Source organism: Suillus subalutaceus (genome assembly GCF_016647625.1).
Source record: "Suillus subalutaceus strain FC151 chromosome Unknown DFJ58scaffold_96, whole genome shotgun sequence".
NCBI classification, from domain to species: domain Eukaryota; kingdom Fungi; phylum Basidiomycota; class Agaricomycetes; order Boletales; family Suillaceae; genus Suillus; species Suillus subalutaceus.
This window is the reverse complement of record NW_024540345.1, coordinates 31,212-49,140: the sequence shown is the minus strand read 5'-3', so window position 1 is coordinate 49,140 and position 17,929 is coordinate 31,212. Positions and strand designations below refer to the sequence as shown.

Below are 17,929 nucleotides of genomic sequence, written 5' to 3'. Positions count from 1 at the left end.
AAGTTGATTAGTACACCTGCAGCATCTAGATTTGCTGCAATAAACAGATGGTTGTTAGATGTCAGTTCCCGGAGTGGGTGGTGGCAGTTAAAATCACCTAGCCATATCATATTTTTAGTATTTACTTCCTGCTCACCTTGAGCAAGACATTGAGATGCTGTATAATGTAAGTTGCTTTCCATTTGCATGTGTCTTCCCAGGAAGTGTAGTGTGTTGTTATGGTCATAAGGGTTATAGATATTGTATATGCATACTTTGCCAAAATTGCCCAAAACCTGTATTGCCATGATGTTTGGAGACTGAACTGGGATTGCTTGTCATTTGTTCTTTTAATGACTTGGGATCAGTCTTGATTCTTGTTGTGGTTCATTGGGTAGATGATGTCCTAGTGTTTTCTAGAAGTGTTAGCAAGATTTATGGAGTTTAGAAAAGGTTCTTGGATGCAGGTGAGATCATAGTTTCCTGGATTGAGGTTTTTCAGGAAGTGTTCCCATGTGTTGGGTGATTTGCAGAGGTTCTGCTGCTATATCTTGAAGTCCATTCTTGGTTGGGTTGTCTTGACATTCATTCTTAGTTCCAAGTCCAATCACTCATGTTGTTGCTGCCCAGGTTGTAGTTGATGTTTGCTAGGTTGCATCCCTGTAAGGTGTGTCTTCCTGGTGGGGGTGGACAGGTTCTTGTCATTGGGATAAGGCTCCCTGGGCTGGCCTTTGTTGATCCCAAACATCCATCTAGCGCAATTGACCTCCCAGCAGGATGTTGTATGAGTATCTTGGACAGGTTGTCTGTGGTGGCCTTCTTTCTGACGGTCTTGGGTCTGTCATTCTGTTCAATCTAAGAGGGGGATAATGGTGGTTAGTAGAGTTGTTTGTATTGGTGTTACCTTCTGTTTGAGCTTGAGTTTCATTCCATCTGTTGGGGTGGTTGTCTGCTCTCTCCCATGTTAGAGGGTCATCTGTGAGATAGAGTCTGTATAGAGTTTCTTCATTTCATTTCTTGAATACATCCCATTTGCTTAGGAAGGTTGGGCAGTCTTGGCTCCATGATGCATGACCTTTGACATCACAGTTGGCACAGTGGAAGTCATTGGGGTCTTCAACTTTGCATGACACTGTGATGTTGTTCATTGCACATGCCACATGTGTTGTGTTCTTTTGGGCAGTCAGTTGCCATATGGTTGCTGTCGAAGGAGTGCCCAGCTTCAGTCCAGCAGGTACAAAAAACTACATCATCTGAACTGTATTTCAAGCAAGGCATGATATGCTGAGTAACAATAAAAAAAACAGAAACAACAGCTATGCCATAAGATGTTTAAGTGCAACAACGTGCATTTCTCGTCTCCTGAGGAGATCTGCATGTGAGATCATGTTTCTAAGGTCGAGTTCCAGCTATACCCCAATCGGTTAGGGTAGGGACGTGAAGAGTAAGCGAAGAACTTGCCTGAAGTAGTTTATCGGACTGCCACATCCTGGTAGGCAGGTTCTCTAAAGAGACATAAACGGCGGAGTTGGATTCACATTCTAGCAGCTCCTGTTCGTTGCTGCGAAGGATGCCTAGGGCGACGCGGAAGAGAACATCGAGTCCATCAACCAGAAAGACGTCCCATACTCTGAAAAGTGTCTATTAAAGAGTCAGATAACACAGCACGTACACGTATATGTTACTTACCTCTATTGGAAGGCAATCCGTGAAGAGCGACAAAAACCAAGAGAAACAGATGGCTGGAAGGTCCACGCCAAGGCCGGTCAAATGTGTGTAAAGCCTCGGCATGGTCTCCTGCACATATTCAAGGAGAACGAGGGGACATGCACGAGATGGTAAAAGCGAAGGCGAAAAGAAGTCATCCGGAAGTATCCGTTCAATGATTGCTGAGAGCACCCAAAATGCCTCTTCTTCATCGGCATGCACTAGCAATAAAGTCGAAGTTACTAGGTTCATGCCCTGGCAATACCCCACAGCAGGGTTGCGGCTGCGAACGCTATGTTAACAGACGTACCAGATTGACACGATGGTGCGACTCACCGACTATATGCTCTGAGCACGCGGCGAAGTTTGTCGACTCCAGCGCCGTCACCTCCAAAAAAGACGTTGAGCGGCATAGTCCTACCAACATCCTTCTCAATCTCCGCACAAACCAAGTCGTGCTCGTCGACATGAGCCAGCAAGTCGCCAAACATTCCAGGTTCCCGCATATCCAAGCCTCCGCTGCATTCCAGCCAGAGCTTGGAGCGGTACACTAGGGGTATGCCTCCTCGCACTAACCGATCGAATTCTTTCCCCTCGTGCGTATTCGACGACAGGCCCAATTGAGCAAAACCGATGAGGCCCTCCGAATGGGATAATTCTTCTTCCTCGACTGAAGTGCCCAAGCCAAGAAGAGCGGCAGCACCGCCTCCAGAGTTCATAACCGTAGGCAGGATATTCTTGGGCAGTTTCACTTTGCTGCGTTGCTTCACAAATACATCCCACTCTTTCCTCTTGGCGCTCTGATTCTGATCGTGAACCTTGGTCATGTCATCGAGAAGATGTCGGATTACATTAGCGCAAACATGGCGAGGCGTGGACTGGGTCACAGTCAGAATAGTAGAATGAAGCATTGATACGACAAGAGGCGTGGCTGTCGACGTGACAGTGGTGGAGCGGGGCCGAGAAGATGACAATGAAGCGCTGCTGCCTTCTGGAAGGGGAGATGCTGCTCCTGCCTTACCATTAGAAGGACCAGATGAAACCGGTGAGATCGGATTGCCTTCTCCATCGCAAGTGCAAGAATCCTTCACGATCTCAATCACATTCTTCTGGTTGTCGTCATCATCGTCTGACCAAGAGTTACTTTCCTTGCGGTCAGCAATTTTGACGCCAGTCAGGCAGGCAGGGGCTGTGTTGCCACATTCCTTTGCCCGAATGAGTAGCAAGACATCGTACTGTGAGACGTCATAGATGAAGCCATAACGATCCGTAAGAGGCTGTTTGCTTTCATCGTCGCGGTAAACTGTGAATCGAGACGCACTGGTAGGAAGAGGAATGGTGAAGTTGAAGTGCGGAGCAGTGAGAGGGGTGTACGTGCGCGAAAGGTAATGAGTTGGAGGCTTCGCAGTCGCAGGTATAATGGACTCTAAGGCAACAGAACCAGGTTTATTCGCCGAATGTTGCTGTTGCACTGGAATGTTACTCGGTCGTGCAGTGGACGTTATGCCCTCGTTTGATGTTTTCGCGCTTGCTTCCACAGCAGGCAAGGATTTCTTATGCTGTGGCATGAAGGAACCAAACAGGGGCGATGCGAAAGGCGAAATTATATTTGCTCCCCGTGACCTGGATTTACGGACGGCTTTACCTTGCGTAGTCAACGTGCGGTTCAGAGCCGTGCTTGCATCTGTGCCCTCGATAGGACTGAGAGTTGCGTGCGCTGTTATCTGATCTCCCATCTCAGCCTTATTTGATCTATATTCCCTCTTCTCTCGAAGCTTCTGGGGTTCGCGGAATGATACATGCTCGTCTCTTGCACGCTTAACAAGCTCGAGGGCCAATTGAGCAATCAAAGAGCTTGTCTCTCGACCGTGATCAGTCAAGATGCTACCTGGATCCGAGGTCATAACTCGAGTAGCATGCGCAATGGCACGGAGCGATGCCCCTTGCGGCGGCTTTTCCTCGGTCAAGGAGGGAGAGGTAGTAGAACTCCCTGATCTTGGATACGGGACTCCGACAGCTGCTAAATGTGGCGCAACAGGTGCAGGTGCAGAAAATGTGCTCAACGCAGGTGAAGAGCTGACAGAAGACTTCGTGTCATCTATGCGTGCTTTGAATGACGGCTCGACTACAGGTTTCGAAGTTGATACTGGTCTCGTGGCAGAAGAGGACGACGCAGTAGGGTTGAGTATAGAAATACCCAAGCTCTCGAACACGCTTCTGCTGGTTTTCCTGCGTGAAAAACTGTTTGGGACAGTCGGAGGAATGGAGGAAAGGGATTCAGAATGTGGGGATGAGTCTCGAGATGGTTGCTTTCCAGGAACTTGAGGAGTTTCCTTTACAGAAGCCGTGTCCAGCACCCGATGGGGTTTATGTTTCCCTTTCTGCCACCAGGTACCCATCCAAGACGCTCTATCATTCCTGGCGTGATGAATAGGAGCTATATGTTCTGGGATAATCTCGGCAACCCTGGCAACGGGCGGTACAGTGGCTTCGGAGACTGACGTAGCCACTAATTTATCAGCTGCCGTGGACCCTATCCTATCGACGGTTGTCTCCGGTTCAACGTATGGTACTTCACTGGTTTGGGGTGGCCATGCAGACGTGGCAATGGGAGTCGATGCTAAAGGAGTCACGGTATCATCCGGGACGCTGCGTGAGATTAGAGTGTCATCCTCGATAGCTTCCGTCAACGATGTCTTGAGTGACTGCGTAACATATCAGAGCGAATAGGGTGCAAGCAAAGTAGACCAACGCACAGAAATGCTTCCGTGACGTTGAACTCGATGGCGCGTCTCGTCATCGCCAGTGAAGATTGATTGTATGACCCGCTTTGCCACTTCTCGTTCAGAGGGTAGCAGTTCTGATAACAAATTTTCAGCACGCTCTTTGCGCGCTGCCTCTTTCTCTTGCAACAATTTTCTATGTTCTTCAAGCTCTATTCTGGCCCTTGACAAACTGTGGAGAGTGGATGAAAGCACACGAAGTGCGGTATGGTACGGATGAGTGTCGACATCTGACGGGGACTCTGCGACAGTGAATCTGGATATTGCAGCCTGGATGGCCTCGTCTGAGTACTCGTGCCACTTGTTGGCAAGTACCTGTGTAGCCACTGACGAGGATACCTCTGAGGTGCCATCTGAAAGAGCGGTCCTCGGAGGGAGTGAGCCTGGAGGAACAAGAAAATTGGTATCAAAAGGAGGCCCAATGATAAATCGTGGCGCTTGGTGCACTGGTCTATCCCAAAGTGCTGGAAGCGAGCTGGAAGACATTCCATGACCTGTCACTAATTCTCCGCTGGACCCGCTCGCATCAGGCTTGCCAAATCCGCGAACGCTGCCGTCCCAATTTGCCCGGATATTGGCGCCCTTGTTTTCTGGTTCCACTAGTGTCTCTGACTGAGTTTTTAGAGTAAGATAACTATTAGAAGACCGCGTGTCGTCTACATCCTGACCTCCACGCGTTCTGCGCCCTCGCGACGAAATTTCGTTCGGGGAGAGAGGGTGCAAATGCACGGGGGTAGTGACGGGCGGGGCTTGTGAATTCATTCGCTTAGGTTCCAATTGAAACTTGGCATTATTCCTGGCTGGCTAGCCTCTGCTAAAGAAATGACTCAAGAGACACGGGCTGGACGAGAGAGGGTGTTGGACCGTGGGACAAACTTATGTGGCATTGGCAGCTCATCGAATAAATCTTAAAGTACTAACATAATTTCGTCGATGTGGTTTAGCCGTTCAAGCTCTGAACAATCTCCAGCTGCAACAAGGCAGGACCGCCAGAAATGCTGGGAAAGTCGTGACCAATACTTTGAATGCCTGGATGGCGCTGGTGTTCTAACTGCTGGAGAAGAAGGGACAGCATGCACCAAATCAAAGTTTCAGTACGAAAAGAGCTGTGCCAAAAGCTGGGTGAGTACAACAATGTTTGATCATCTAGTTGATCTGATCGCTGAGCATCAGATTGATTATTTTAACAAAAGGAGGGTTCTCGCTGAGAAACAAAAGGATATGCTTGCACAGTCTCAGCTCCAATCACAGGAAGCCAAGCGCAAACTATAGTTCTGCTTGCGTACGAGAAATTCTGCTCGTTCTGTTTAGGCAGAATACTTATCATGAATGATTTCGCATTACAGCACCACCACCCCGGCCTGACTCATCCACCCCCGAATTTCGCAAGCTGTGGTCCGTGATTACATCCTTTCGCATGAAACAAGCAGACTGCTTCTGATTCCCAATTCCTCAATTTTAGATACCATTCAACTATTATAAAGAGTGGCGTTCTTGATATCGGTTGTTTCATCATGTGCTCACTTTCTCATGAAGTAACTATCCTTATGCCGCATCCTCCGAACTGTTCCTGTGCTATATAAAGGGCATCACCCGCCAAGTGTGGCTAACGCAGTGTTGATTTTGATTCTCGCATCCGAGACATCTACCAACTTGATACTTGAAGGCACTGACACTATTTGAAGACAGACCAATTTTAAAATGACAATTGATAACGGTTGGCCGCCGCCGCCGCGTTGTTCGGTCGCTGACACACCTATGACCCAAGCAGTACAACAGTTCATGCTGTGCTTGCAAATGGTGGTTGATACGTTGATTTTCAACTCATTCTACGCCAAATAAGTGGTCTGAAGCTTATATTAGCTAGCTAATGTTCTCCTCGGGGAATGGTGAAACATCATGAAGTTCCGCTTTGTGGCTACTTCTGACACTAGGTGCCACCAAGGAATGATGCCCAACGTTCTCATGACTTCTGTTGACAGATTTTCTTCTCATATCTTCCTACCAGATCTCACCTGTGTCGCCTACTTCGGGGCGTTTATCCGATTTTCACATGAATACCCGCATGCTGATGTGCATCAATGATTTGCGCTGGCTGGCTCAGAGCCATAGGCAGTACGGGTTCCATACCAGTTCCATCTATAATTTCCAAGCACAGGATGGAGTCGACTATACTTGGCGCTCATCAGCTGGTGCTATTCCGTTTCTAATAATGCTCATGCGAGGTTCATCGGGGCGAAAGACTGAGCTTCAACTGTGGGTACATATATCCTGCCGTTTCCTGATCTACTTGGACCTTAACCCCCTCTCATATTCGGCTGTCTGTCGTCACGGGATTAGATATTGATGTCTTGGTTGAAATCTAAAGACCGGGCATCGGGCGTGGAATACTCCAACCTATTTCACTCAGGTCTGCGAGCTATCTCCCTCCGCTCCTTCATAGGTACTCGAACCCGGGCTCGGTCTGCAGCCCCGATTCCTCCACCAGAAAAGACGAAGCGGAGATACTCTCTCTCTTTGTCATCTTGTCTGCTCAGGCGAAGTACCTCAAGGAAGAGTCCTCCCACATCCAAATCTAGTCTGTCCCCGCCTTGTGCAGAAAAGGGAGTGCGTCCACGACCATCATCTATGTTCGTACGCTCTACCAAAGAGCCGAGTGAGCTCTGGGAAAAGGGCGGGAGCTTTTTTGATGACATCAGTGGTTGTCAGAAGTTGATGTACGCTTACTTTCTGCCACTACCACTGGTTTGGGCACTGATATCAAATCACACAGCCAAAATGGAGCTGATGGTCTACTTTCGCCCATCATGCACTTGGAAGATCCGTTTTCTTCATCGCCTCATTCAAGATCGTTTTATGTGAATCTAGGGGACCCATCACCTCTTCCACCCAAAGAAGAGTCTTTCCTCTCTTTGTCAAATGACCTGGATGCCCCCTATCGACAACCCCGTCGCCAGCGTCCGCTCTCCACCCCAATTATGCCTCTACCGTCTTGTAGGTTTTCTGGGCACTACTGGCGCGAGCGCAGGGAACGTATTGATCCTGCTTGGATGCTGGAAGAATCAAGTCCAGAGTTGGAGGCACGGGACAATGGAGAGAACGCTGATGTCACAGAAGTAAACCTTGACGGCGTGTCGGATTGGCGCCAGTTCCACGTTGATTGGCTCCAAAACGAGCCTGCTGTGCAGTTGACTACCGAGATCTAATTGTTGCCGCTTTATCCTATTGTCGTAATTCACCTTGTATTCTTATCACGCAGACTTGTATTACTTTCCTCCTACTACTTCACATTACACACATCATGCTCTGCCTTGTGTTGGCGACATTTAGTTCTACTTAATTTAATACATTGTCTATGAATCTATATATGATTCTGACGGGTCGCCGAGAATAGCAATAAGCAAGGTTCAAATTATGTAATAGAGAACAGGTGCCTATCGTGACCCATGCTCATACAGCAGTGACAGGTCGCTTTCATTCGTACGCAGTGGTGAGATATCTGCGTGTTAATACGCCGTGAAATGTTTCCAAAGTTACTGACAATGCCTTGTTTCTCTACCATCAGGACACTTTAAACCCGCGTATTAAAGCATTATCTGCTTCAGCAGCGAAGACTCAAATCAGGCGCCGCGGCTATCCTGTGCTCACACGACAGGAGCACAATACTCACTCTCCAGTTCCAACAGACATATCTTCTATTTCACTCTCACAGAGCTCGGCTCTTTGTGTGCGGTCACCATGCCTGCCAAATACTCACACGTGAAGAAGAGGACGACAAACCCCAAGAAAAAGGCCACTGCCACGATTCAGTCCGGGAAAGACAGCAGTCGCCACAAAAAGCTCCCCAATCACCTTGACAAGACGATTACAAATGCCATGTCGGCTGTTTCGCAACTGGAGCGCGCTATCGCGAAGATCTTCCTGATCCGCTTCGAACAAGATATCGCGCGCCTGTTTTCAACACACATATTCTGTGTCGCTCTTATTCACCTACCCACATTCATGATGCGCTGTATTACCGTCGGCGGGTCCAGCTGGGTTGCTCATAATGCGGATTGTGAGGAGATCAAGGACTTCTTCCGTTCCGTCGTTAGTATGGACTTGCGACAGGCTGGAGAACGAGTTTCGACAAAGAGCGTCTTGTGGTCCTATACGGCTTTGAGAGAATTCGTGCGGTTTCGATCTCATTTTACTATATTAGCGAAAGCTGATCATTAGCTGTCTTAGGCACTTTCTAATAATGTTCCTGTATGCCGGAAGCGCGGTCTACACTCTCTTCGTCTACTTCCTCACTACGACTCGCTGAAGGTGCACATGGACTCCCTGGAGGCAATGCCGCATGCGGCATTTACTAAACCACCTCACCTCGGCGCCCTTACAGAAGGCTTGGAGGCCTTGGAGGAAGCATGTGAGTTGAAGTACGGGGAAAAAATCCCCGTTAAGGTCCACACCGCCTCCTGGATGGGATCATCAGTGGCGCATAAAAGTACGCATGGGATATGAAAGGCTTGCTCAAACTCTGTGGCGAGTGGCCCGGGAGTTTGATGTCAGTGGATACGGCTGTGTGCTTCGGGAGAAGCTTACCACGAAGTGGTGCGATTGTGGATGTTCTACGGATCACCTGGGCGAGGTCTGTGAAAAGACGGTACGGGAAGATGAGGAGGGGAGCGGTGTCAGATCCGGTAAGCAAAGAGAATGGGATGGGCGAGGTATGTCATTTAGGCGATGTAATGGTAAATATGTGACATGGCTCATAGGAAGCGGCGTGTTGGGTTGGGAGACTGAAGAAGAAGAGGATATATGGGATATCGATCTTGATTTTGGCGGGAGCGATTCTGAAGATGGGGATGGCTTTGGGTCCGAAATGACCATTGCACAAATGATGGAAATCAGGTTCATCAAGGCAGAAAGAGAGAAAGAATTCGTGGGTATTGCTCTGAAAAACAGTACAATGACATTCTCATCTGCATGATCTTAGGGTAACGCCGCGTTCCGGCGAGGGGAGTATCAACGCGCGGTAAAACACTACAAGGCAGCACATTCAATTGAACCAGAGCTGCCTCATTATCAACTCAACCTTGCCGCGGCCCACCTAAAACTCAACGAGTATGTCAGTCTTTCTGATGTGTACCTTATTCTCAGACAATTCATAGCTGGCTTGAAGCTGAAGAGGCGTGCACAAAAGCCTTGGGACAGCATCGAAGCATAAAAGGTTATTATAGACGCTCGAAAGCACGTCGAATGTTGGGTAAGATAGATGACGCTGTGCAGGGTGGGTGTGTTTTTGGATTGCCTCTGCGAGGTGCTGAGCTGCTGTTAGATTTACGTGCGGCACTGAAAATACAGCCTTCAAACAATGAAGCGCTGGATGAATTGCTGTCTATTCTTCCGCCCGACGATTCATCACGTTTAGCTCCTTCATCTTCATCTCTTGCGACATCCTCCTCCAGCACTTCACCAGCCCCTCGAAATGCTGGTTCACTATATGACCACTTGCATTTACCCAAACTGAAGCAAGCAAAACAGTTACCGTTTGCTCGATCTAGCAATGATGATAGGAAAATTAAAATTTCCTCGATCCCAGTGTCCTATGAAGTTCCGTTGATGCCTGCCGGGAAGACTTCGACAGAGCTGAAGCCAAAGGATCTCAAAACAAGGACGGAGTCGTTCATCTTTCCAAGTTGGGAGAAGTACACGGTTAGGCTGGCTACTGGCTGAGTGTATGCAAGCTATTTTTCCAGACTGCGTGTTTTGTATGCAGGCTTGTTTTGTTGTCACATTATGAGGAGCACCTTGGGTTTTGGCGATTTGATTGTTCTACCTCTTGTCTTGTGTTTGATCTACGTACTCGTAGAGATCTATTTGAGATGTTTTACACAGCCACTAGTGTCGTCAGCGCGAAACAGGGGGAAAGTATTCGGACTTACGATCGAACTATGCAGAAAGCCAGACCGATCATTTTCAAGCTTGCAACTGTTCTAAAGCGAGCGCTTAAGTCGAGACATGAGCGTAGGTGGCCAAATATAACATTCGTCGTCCAAGCTACTTGATCCGATCGATATATATCATTATCATCAACGCTTCTTTTTTTTATTCTCTCACCTTTGACATCTAGTCTTAGCACTAACAATTACTGTGGATTGCCACTGGATCTCACTGCTGCTTGATCAGACCTCCTACGGGAACGGTGATATGATGAAGCATCTTCAGCAACATGCAATGCGTATGATTAACGTTTAACTCCCGGGTTTCTGCATAAGGTACGGTCATTTGACTCACTTGTGGTCACGAAAGATGACACGTTCACTAATTTTTAAACGCCAAGTCGACAGTTCGTGCACCTGGCAGTGGAGCTCTCGCTTCCTAAACCGTTTAGGCGCTATGAGCGAGAGAATAAAAAGATCTCCGGGAAAAGTTCATAGAACGGCCGCCCTGCTTCAGAACTTGTATCGCTTGCCTTTAAATTTGCGTTCGATTTGCGTTTCGTGTTCTTATTACTGAGCATTATCCCTTGAAATATGTCCGCCGCTCACGAGAAATCTGATGCTGCGGTGGAAGAGAAGCAAGTCGCTCTCGGTTATAACGTCTTGTCTCAAGTCAGTCATGCAGAAGGCGTCGGGAGGGACTATGAACTCAAGTGTAATCTCAGTAAGCAAGGAACATTTCCTATCGTGTACTGGTTGGCGATTTGGTGCTCATTTAATCAGTCAATAGATGTTTTCAAGAAGAGTGCGTAGAGCACAATCACAGTCTCGTGGCAGATAACTCAAGCTCATCCCACCGAACAGGATTGGCTTTGGTCGCTACCAATGGCAGCTTTTTGTTATTACTGGTCTAGGATGGCTCGCAGACAGTGAGATAAGAGTTGATATAGCACGTGTCTCGTCTGATTGGTCGCTGCTACTAGATCTCTGGCTACAAGGTTTGGCGATTGTTCTTCCCCAGGTACAACAGGAGCTTAATCCGGTTCGGGTCGAGTACGCTGTCCTGGCAGAGTTCGCTGGATTGATTGTTGGCGCCACAACATGGGGCATCATGGCTGACCTTATCGGAAGACGATTATCTTTCAATGTAAGTTATGCACTGAAAGTCGCGTGGGAGACTTTTTGAATGGCGACTGCAAGATTACACTCTTTCTCGCCGGTCTCTTTGGATTGGCAGCAGGAGGTGCATCGAATTTTGTGACATTTTGTTCCCTTATAGCATGCATGGGCTTTGGAGTCGGCGGAAAGTGAGCACATCTATATCTGTAGGGGCAAAAATGGATCTAATCACACTCGATATCGGTGTTGGTATTTTCAGTTTGCCTGTCGATGGTAAGTGATGTTCTGGCCCACAGACACCCTCATAATTTATTATACATGCACTTGAAGGCGCTCTGTATTTGGAACATATTCCACAGTCTCATCAGGTGCGTCAGTGGCCGGGATTTTTCATTAGAGTTTAGGCATTTAATCTCTGAGTCCTAGTGGACTTTAACTCTTCTATCGGTCTGGTGGGCGTTAGGACAATTGGTAGCATCTTTGATCAGTTGGGGTTTCATTGCCAACTTCTCCTGTAACCCGTCGATACCAAGTGGCCAGTGCGCCAAATCTGCCAACATGGGATGGCGATACACATTGTAAGTAGTGCTTTAGTGACATTGTAGTGCACAAGATTGATCCTCACGCCTGTCCCTAGGTATACCCTGTATGTTTCACATCACTTGCGTCAGTTCTACCTAATATTTCTATTTAGCGGGGCTTTGACGATCTTGATGTTCATATGCCGCTTCTTTGTGTTCGACGTGCAGGAGTCATCGAAATTTTTGGTGGCGCAAGGTCGTGACGAAGAAGCCATCAAGGTTTTAACATAATACTACAGGTTGTTGTCGGGCTCAGCTGAATGTTTCCGCAGGTCTTGGGACACATTGCAAAGCGTAACGGTAGAACTATTACGCTCAAACTCGAAGATCTGCAGGCAATATCTGGTGACACAACGTCCAAGCCAGTACCGAATTTGTCGACTAACGTCCGGAATGCCTTTTCTGGAATGTCGCTGTATGTCGTCTGCTCTAACATCATATTTATTGCTGAGTCCGCTGCAGCTCGCATATCCGTCCGCTCTTTTCTAGCAGGCGCTTGACGATTAACACGAGCCTTATCATCGTCATCTGGGGGTGTGTAAACCAACGAATTGTGTGTTCGCCTTTGTTGACTTGCGGATGTTCAGATTAATTGGCATCGCATACCCACTCTTCAATGCCTACCTCCCACTTTATCTTTCCGCAGAAGGTTCAGCATCCGGTTCGTCAAGCGTGAGCGAGACATATCGCAACTACTCGATCGTATCCGTCCTTGGCGTCCCCGGGTCTCTCATTGCCTGTGCGACGGTAGATTATACTCGTGGCACTGGTCGGTGGCACATAGGGGGACGGAAACTTGTGTTGGCTGTGTCGACCATGCTGACTGGACTCTTCCTCTTCTTGTTCACAACGAGTAAGACGACAGCTGCAGTACTCGGATATTCTTGTGCTTCAGGTCTTACCCAGTGCGTACTCAACACTGATCTCATTAAACGCACATGCTGATCACATACACACAGGAATGCGGTGCGGGTGACTTACTGAGTTGAGTATTGTGCACTAATTCTTCCCCTTTAGATGTATGGAGTCTTGTATGCGTATGTAAGTGATATGCTGGAGGAGCTGCCCAAGTTCCCGAAATATGACCCCAATCTTGCAGACCCCAGAGGTCTTCCCGGCACCTCACCGTGGTACGGGTGACGCGCTCTGTTCTGCGCTGAACCGTATCGGCGGACTTATAGGCTCCTCTCATCAAGATTGCCACAACACCGCTCAATGGCAGTGTATCAGCAAACACGGCAAATGGGTGCGTCGTGATCGCGTCCATCTTTGGAAAGCTGATAATGGCCTTTGTATTTTGCAGTCCTGTCTTTGTATCTGCTGCGTTATTTATGGTTGCAGCCGTCTTGACGGTATTGCTTCCTATCGAAGTGAGTCCTTGATTCTGGTGATCTCTACATGTACCTGATGTTTCATCTTACAGACTGCGGGTAAGATGGCTTTATGAGTCTCATGTACACGACATATTCCAATATCAGGGTTGAGCCTATGATGATTCAACCTCGTGTCTAGTCGTATAAAACATACATCGAGTGCAATCGACTGCGAGATAGTCCCAACAAAACAACACAAAACAGAACAAAACAACAAGGAAATAAAACAACAAGATAAGCAAAACATAAGTCAAAGAAGCACATACATCGGTGATACAGTAACGAGCAAGCAAATTATCCTTGATATTTCTTGATTAAGTCCCTGAGACGTGCCTGGCCAAATCCAAGGTTAACAGGGGTGCGAGTAACTCTGGGAACGGGAGTCTTAACGACACTTCTAAGATCTGATATTGTCTCCGAAATCATTGGAGGTAGAGGGCGAGATACTGGAGTCCGGGGGTTGGGTGATGCACGAGCAAGAGAAGCGGTGGACGAAAGCATGGGCACAGCATGAGAGGATGAAATAACAGCAGGAACTGTTGTCGCTTTGGTGGCCTTCCCGCGTCCCTCCCTGCTCGTATCTGCCGGACCATGGGTTTGCGATGTTGGCAATGGGGACTTGACGGGTAACTTTCCACCACGGTTAACAGGTTTCTTCACGGACTGAGAAGCCCAATTTTGCTTCGCCTGCGTCTGAGTTGCATCCGCTTTTGCGGCCCACAGCGAAGCAACTTCAGTGACCCTGCCGCCTTTCCCTCCGCGTGCAGAGTGGACATTGTACTTCATATCTGGGCCAAGCGGTTGAGGGGAATGGCGGGGGTGATGAGGCGACACGAAATGGCGAGTGACTGCGGATATGGGATCAGCCCTTGCGATGTCGGGAGATTTCGGTCCTGCAAGTGGTGTGCTCCCAATCGGTGTTGCAATGGTTGACTGGCCTGCGGACATCCTTCTCAAGATTGGACCCGGTGCCAACGACTCCGCAGCGAGATTTTTCTTTTCGGCATCAGAACTACTATGCATATTTTCCGGCGCAGGCGCAGTAGAATGTCGAATGCCAGCAGCCTTGAGCGTGGAAATAGTCACAAAGCCAGACGAGCGTGGGTTGGGAGCCGCAGAAACGTCATTGAATGATGTTCCTCCACGTTCTTGATCGCCCGACGACGGCAACAGGTCTTCCGACGATGGTGGTGGCGCGAAAGGCTCGTTGTCAGTGATAGGAACGAAGTGGGATGCAGTGGGCGACATCGTAGATAACAAATCATCCACAAGCGGTGGGCTTGTGTCGATCTCCCCTAGCCATGCTGCAATCCGCCCTTTGACCTCACTGCGCAGTTTCCGCACATCGCCCTCCTTGCCTCTCTTCCGCTCCCGCTTCTGCGCGACCCGCCTCTCATCACCCTCATCGCTATATTTGCTCTTCGCTCTTCCCCGTCCCCTCTGGGTGCGCACCTCACGTTCATCATCACTCTGACTGTGACGACCACCTCGGTGCTGCGTCCTCTCATCTGAATCATGATCCTGCTCCTGCTCCTGCTCCTGCTCCTGCTCGTCCTCGTTACCTCGCAAGAAAGCGTCACGATCTGCAAGTGTCAGGCTTGATATGGCACTGTCATTCACACCCGCGGGAGCCCCACTTGCTGGAATCTTGATTGGCTGCACGACGCTGCGCAAGCCCGGGCGCAGCTCAACTACGTCTTGGCGGCGTGTCCCTACCTCTGCGAGCAGGCGCCGCTCGAGGGCGTCCAGGCCGCTCTCTTGCGGGGTGCCCTTGGCGTACTTAGTGCTCAGGCCAGATAACTCAGTCGGTGCGCGCGGGAACTTGACAGGAGTTATAGTTGCGAGTGGTGGCGTCGGTGGAGGGGGGAAAACGAGCTCCAACTCAGGCTTGGGCGCAGAGCGATCAGGAACAGTAGTATCTGGAAATGCTGCCTGGACGTGCTGTGGAACACGTAATGGTCGTTTACCGGAGGGGATAGGAGGACTAGGGAGCGTCTTGTCCACGTTCGAGTCTACATTTTCCGCGCACTTTGGAAGATCTGTGCTTAGATCGCCGCTATACCTGCCGACTTCGTCTGCCATGCGTTCCAGGGCACACACATTTTCGCTGCGTGGAGAAGGGCCCGAGTAGGACTGTTTTGGTGAAGGGATGGGGCGTGGTGAGTGCAATACACCTTGAGAGTTGTGAGGATTAGGAAGGGTGGGGATCTGGATTGCGCCAGGGTGCGGGCGACTAGGGGACACGTGTTGAGCAGGGGGCTGAGGCAAAGGAAACCTGTGCGATAGTGGTGAGACTGAGCGGTGTCGAGAGGACAAACGCAGCGTTTGGGAGATGCGAGATGCACGAGTGCCTTTACCCTCTTCCGGATCCGCGAGGTACTGGGGGCTGCTTTCGACAGTCTGCGGAGGACAATATGAAATAGGTGGATGGGGCGGCAGAAGATGGGCTGCTGATGTAGGAAGACCTGATGGTAGGCTTGTGTCATAATACGGCATCTGGGGGTGAGGTTCGGCCGATGCTGGTCGAGGTGGTAGTGGCGTATAGTGTTGGAAGTGCGGATTAGATGAAAATGAATCCCGAGGATAATACTGCTCCGAAAATGCAGGAGTGAAGGGCTTATAATCTGCAATTAGAGACGGTGGTGGCCAGTACGTATGTAGTGGGTCGTATTGCTGTGATGAAAAATGAGGATCCACGTAGGATGCACCAGGAGGCGGTGAGAGCGGATAAGCGTGTGTAGGAGGTGATGCATACGGCTGTGATGAAGTTGCAGGGATGGCGTAGGGTGACGCGTGTGCTCTAGGTACCACCAAAGGATGGTAAATGTCCAGCGGAATTATAATTATGACAGGGTCGCTGAAGGTACTTTATTGATGCGTTGCTCAAGAATGAGAGTGGCACGACGCACCTCCCAATAGGCATATCAATCCGGAGTCTCAAGTTACAAAGAACTTCGAACAAACCGTCAGTCGTGTTTCCATCATCGCCAACACGAGCACCACCGCGAGATCCACGGGAAGACCGAGGGATATTAATCACTAAGTTGGCAATGCCTTCGATGCCAGGGGGGACCAGATACTCGTGACCCCTGAACTCAACCTCAGTGATTATTTCGGTTATTTTAAACGCGTCCTTATCCACAGAAGGTGACGATAGTCGAAGTTCACGAGAAAGTGTGAGTGTAACCCCAGACGTCTGCAAGGTTTATGCTAAGTTGATCCCATAGAAAACGAGAGCCAGCACGACAAACCCAGTTGAGTGAATGATTCTTCAGGTGCAAGTCGACACAAGCGACCTCCCCAGCGATGATGGGACCATTCGTAACAAAAGCTTGGGCCCAAATGTTTCCACCCTCGGCGATAGCGAAACCTTGAGGGCGCTTCGATGGTGCTCGGATATCGCAATATTCGACTACGTTGACGTTTTGGTGATCAGTCACGAGGCGCTTCTCTCCTCTCCAAGCCACGCCCACGCTCGCTCGTATTTCATATCGTATTTGAGCAGGACCGAATGATATTGAGGCGGGGGACGAAGCCGGGAGAGGAAAGCGAAAGAAAAATGTAGTGAGACCACGACGTGCAGGGTAGTGATGGGCCGGAAGGGATGATTCTGCAGGTGGAGAATCGAAGTCAGATTGGATCGCATTCGATGGAGGGAGTCCTGGTCCTTGGAACAGTCTGCGGGAGTGGATAAAGGTGGAAGTGCCTGAGTGGTCACGAGACGTAATTTCTGGGTTATACATTAAGCATTAGCTGGTGGTCGTGTAATAATAAATAAAATAAACAAACCTTGGACGGCGAATAATTCGACCATCATAAGACCAATTCCAAGACCGTATTCACCATCACCGTGACATTCAACTTCCATTTTTCCAGAAATGTTATTGCCAGCCACAAATATGGGGTCAGATAGCGTCAGGGACACCTTGACCTTGGAGTGGTGTGGTGAAGCATTCATAGGCACCGGACGAGATTGGAGCGCCATGTTATGATTTTTTGGCTGAAATATGAAATAACAGTGAGAGCTGAGAAACAAGTGGCTGATAAGATCAAGCAAGTAAAGATAGTGGCAGATACCAGAAACAACGATGGTGCAGCGGATGATTACCCAGGTAAGAGGCACGACCGAAATGCGCCATGATGGACGACATGGCAAGTAAGTGAATTACACGGAGGCCATGGTGTTCCTGTTAATAAATTTTGAGTCGTTTCAGCTTGGTTTCAGTTTAGTGACAGTGTCCTCTTGTAGCAGTACTGGTCAAGCCCCAAGGCACCCAGAGCGGGTGTTTGGTCTTATTAGGATGAGAAGCTTATGTTTGCTTAGTAACGGAAGAGCCGGACAGCGGAGGAATGACTCGGAGGTGGTCAGGGCCGTAACGTCGGTCCATCCAACAAAATTTTTGCAGGTCTTGCGTGTTTCGTTGCCGAGTACTCATACATTTTTGTCCCTACTTCAAAACCTT

The 17,929-nt window shown here is 49.1% G+C and overlaps 6 protein-coding genes across 6 annotated transcripts; 4 read left to right on the top strand and 2 right to left on the bottom strand.

The window, feature by feature from the left end:
• Positions 1-1,108: 1,108 nt before the first annotated feature.
• DFJ58DRAFT_509851 (rab-GTPase-TBC domain-containing protein) lies at positions 1,109-5,331 on the bottom strand. Its single transcript, XM_041380753.1, has 5 exons — positions 4,443-5,331; positions 2,023-4,391; positions 1,669-1,969; positions 1,441-1,620; positions 1,109-1,388 (listed from the first exon to the last, which is right to left on the bottom strand). The coding sequence occupies exons 1-5, from the start codon at positions 5,229-5,231 to the stop codon at positions 1,296-1,298; spliced, it is 3,732 nt and encodes a 1,243-aa protein (XP_041241010.1). The 5' UTR covers positions 5,232-5,331; the 3' UTR covers positions 1,109-1,295.
• Positions 5,332-5,384: 53 nt separating this feature from the next.
• DFJ58DRAFT_801067 (cytochrome oxidase c subunit VIb-domain-containing protein) lies at positions 5,385-6,110 on the top strand. The gene is made up of 4 exons (XM_041390854.1): positions 5,385-5,591; positions 5,643-5,751; positions 5,816-5,864; positions 5,932-6,110. Exons 1-2 carry the CDS (start codon positions 5,403-5,405, stop codon positions 5,739-5,741), a joined length of 288 nt encoding a protein of 95 aa, XP_041241009.1. The 5' UTR covers positions 5,385-5,402; the 3' UTR covers positions 5,742-5,751; positions 5,816-5,864; positions 5,932-6,110.
• Positions 6,111-6,815: 705 nt separating this feature from the next.
• Positions 6,816-7,675, top strand: DFJ58DRAFT_717509 (uncharacterized protein; the record flags this gene model as incomplete). The annotated part of the gene is made up of 2 exons (XM_041384361.1): positions 6,816-7,186; positions 7,243-7,675. The coding sequence occupies 2 exons, from the start codon at positions 6,816-6,818 to the stop codon at positions 7,673-7,675; spliced, it is 804 nt and encodes a 267-aa protein (XP_041241008.1).
• Positions 7,676-7,942: 267 nt separating this feature from the next.
• On the top strand, positions 7,943-10,352 carry DFJ58DRAFT_801061 (uncharacterized protein). Its single transcript, XM_041390853.1, has 7 exons — positions 7,943-8,639; positions 8,697-8,887; positions 8,913-9,178; positions 9,227-9,393; positions 9,448-9,575; positions 9,623-9,741; positions 9,790-10,352. The coding sequence occupies exons 1-7, from the start codon at positions 8,208-8,210 to the stop codon at positions 10,185-10,187; spliced, it is 1,701 nt and encodes a 566-aa protein (XP_041241007.1). The 5' UTR covers positions 7,943-8,207; the 3' UTR covers positions 10,188-10,352.
• Positions 10,353-10,533: 181 nt separating this feature from the next.
• Positions 10,534-13,566, top strand: DFJ58DRAFT_801049 (major facilitator superfamily domain-containing protein). The gene is made up of 16 exons (XM_041390852.1): positions 10,534-10,729; positions 10,795-11,117; positions 11,177-11,198; positions 11,258-11,322; positions 11,377-11,540; positions 11,594-11,700; positions 11,881-11,884; positions 11,939-12,090; positions 12,207-12,312; positions 12,366-12,508; positions 12,556-12,627; positions 12,681-13,002; positions 13,111-13,134; positions 13,275-13,339; positions 13,397-13,463; positions 13,517-13,566. Exons 2-16 carry the CDS (start codon positions 10,988-10,990, stop codon positions 13,538-13,540), a joined length of 1,467 nt encoding a protein of 488 aa, XP_041241006.1. The 5' UTR covers positions 10,534-10,729; positions 10,795-10,987; the 3' UTR covers positions 13,541-13,566.
• On the bottom strand, positions 13,567-17,744 carry DFJ58DRAFT_747452 (uncharacterized protein). Its single transcript, XM_041387525.1, has 4 exons — positions 17,256-17,744; positions 16,718-17,196; positions 16,376-16,662; positions 13,567-16,323 (listed from the first exon to the last, which is right to left on the bottom strand). Exons 1-4 carry the CDS (start codon positions 17,449-17,451, stop codon positions 13,761-13,763), a joined length of 3,525 nt encoding a protein of 1,174 aa, XP_041241005.1. The 5' UTR covers positions 17,452-17,744; the 3' UTR covers positions 13,567-13,760.
• Between the last annotated feature and the right edge of the window lie 185 nt (positions 17,745-17,929).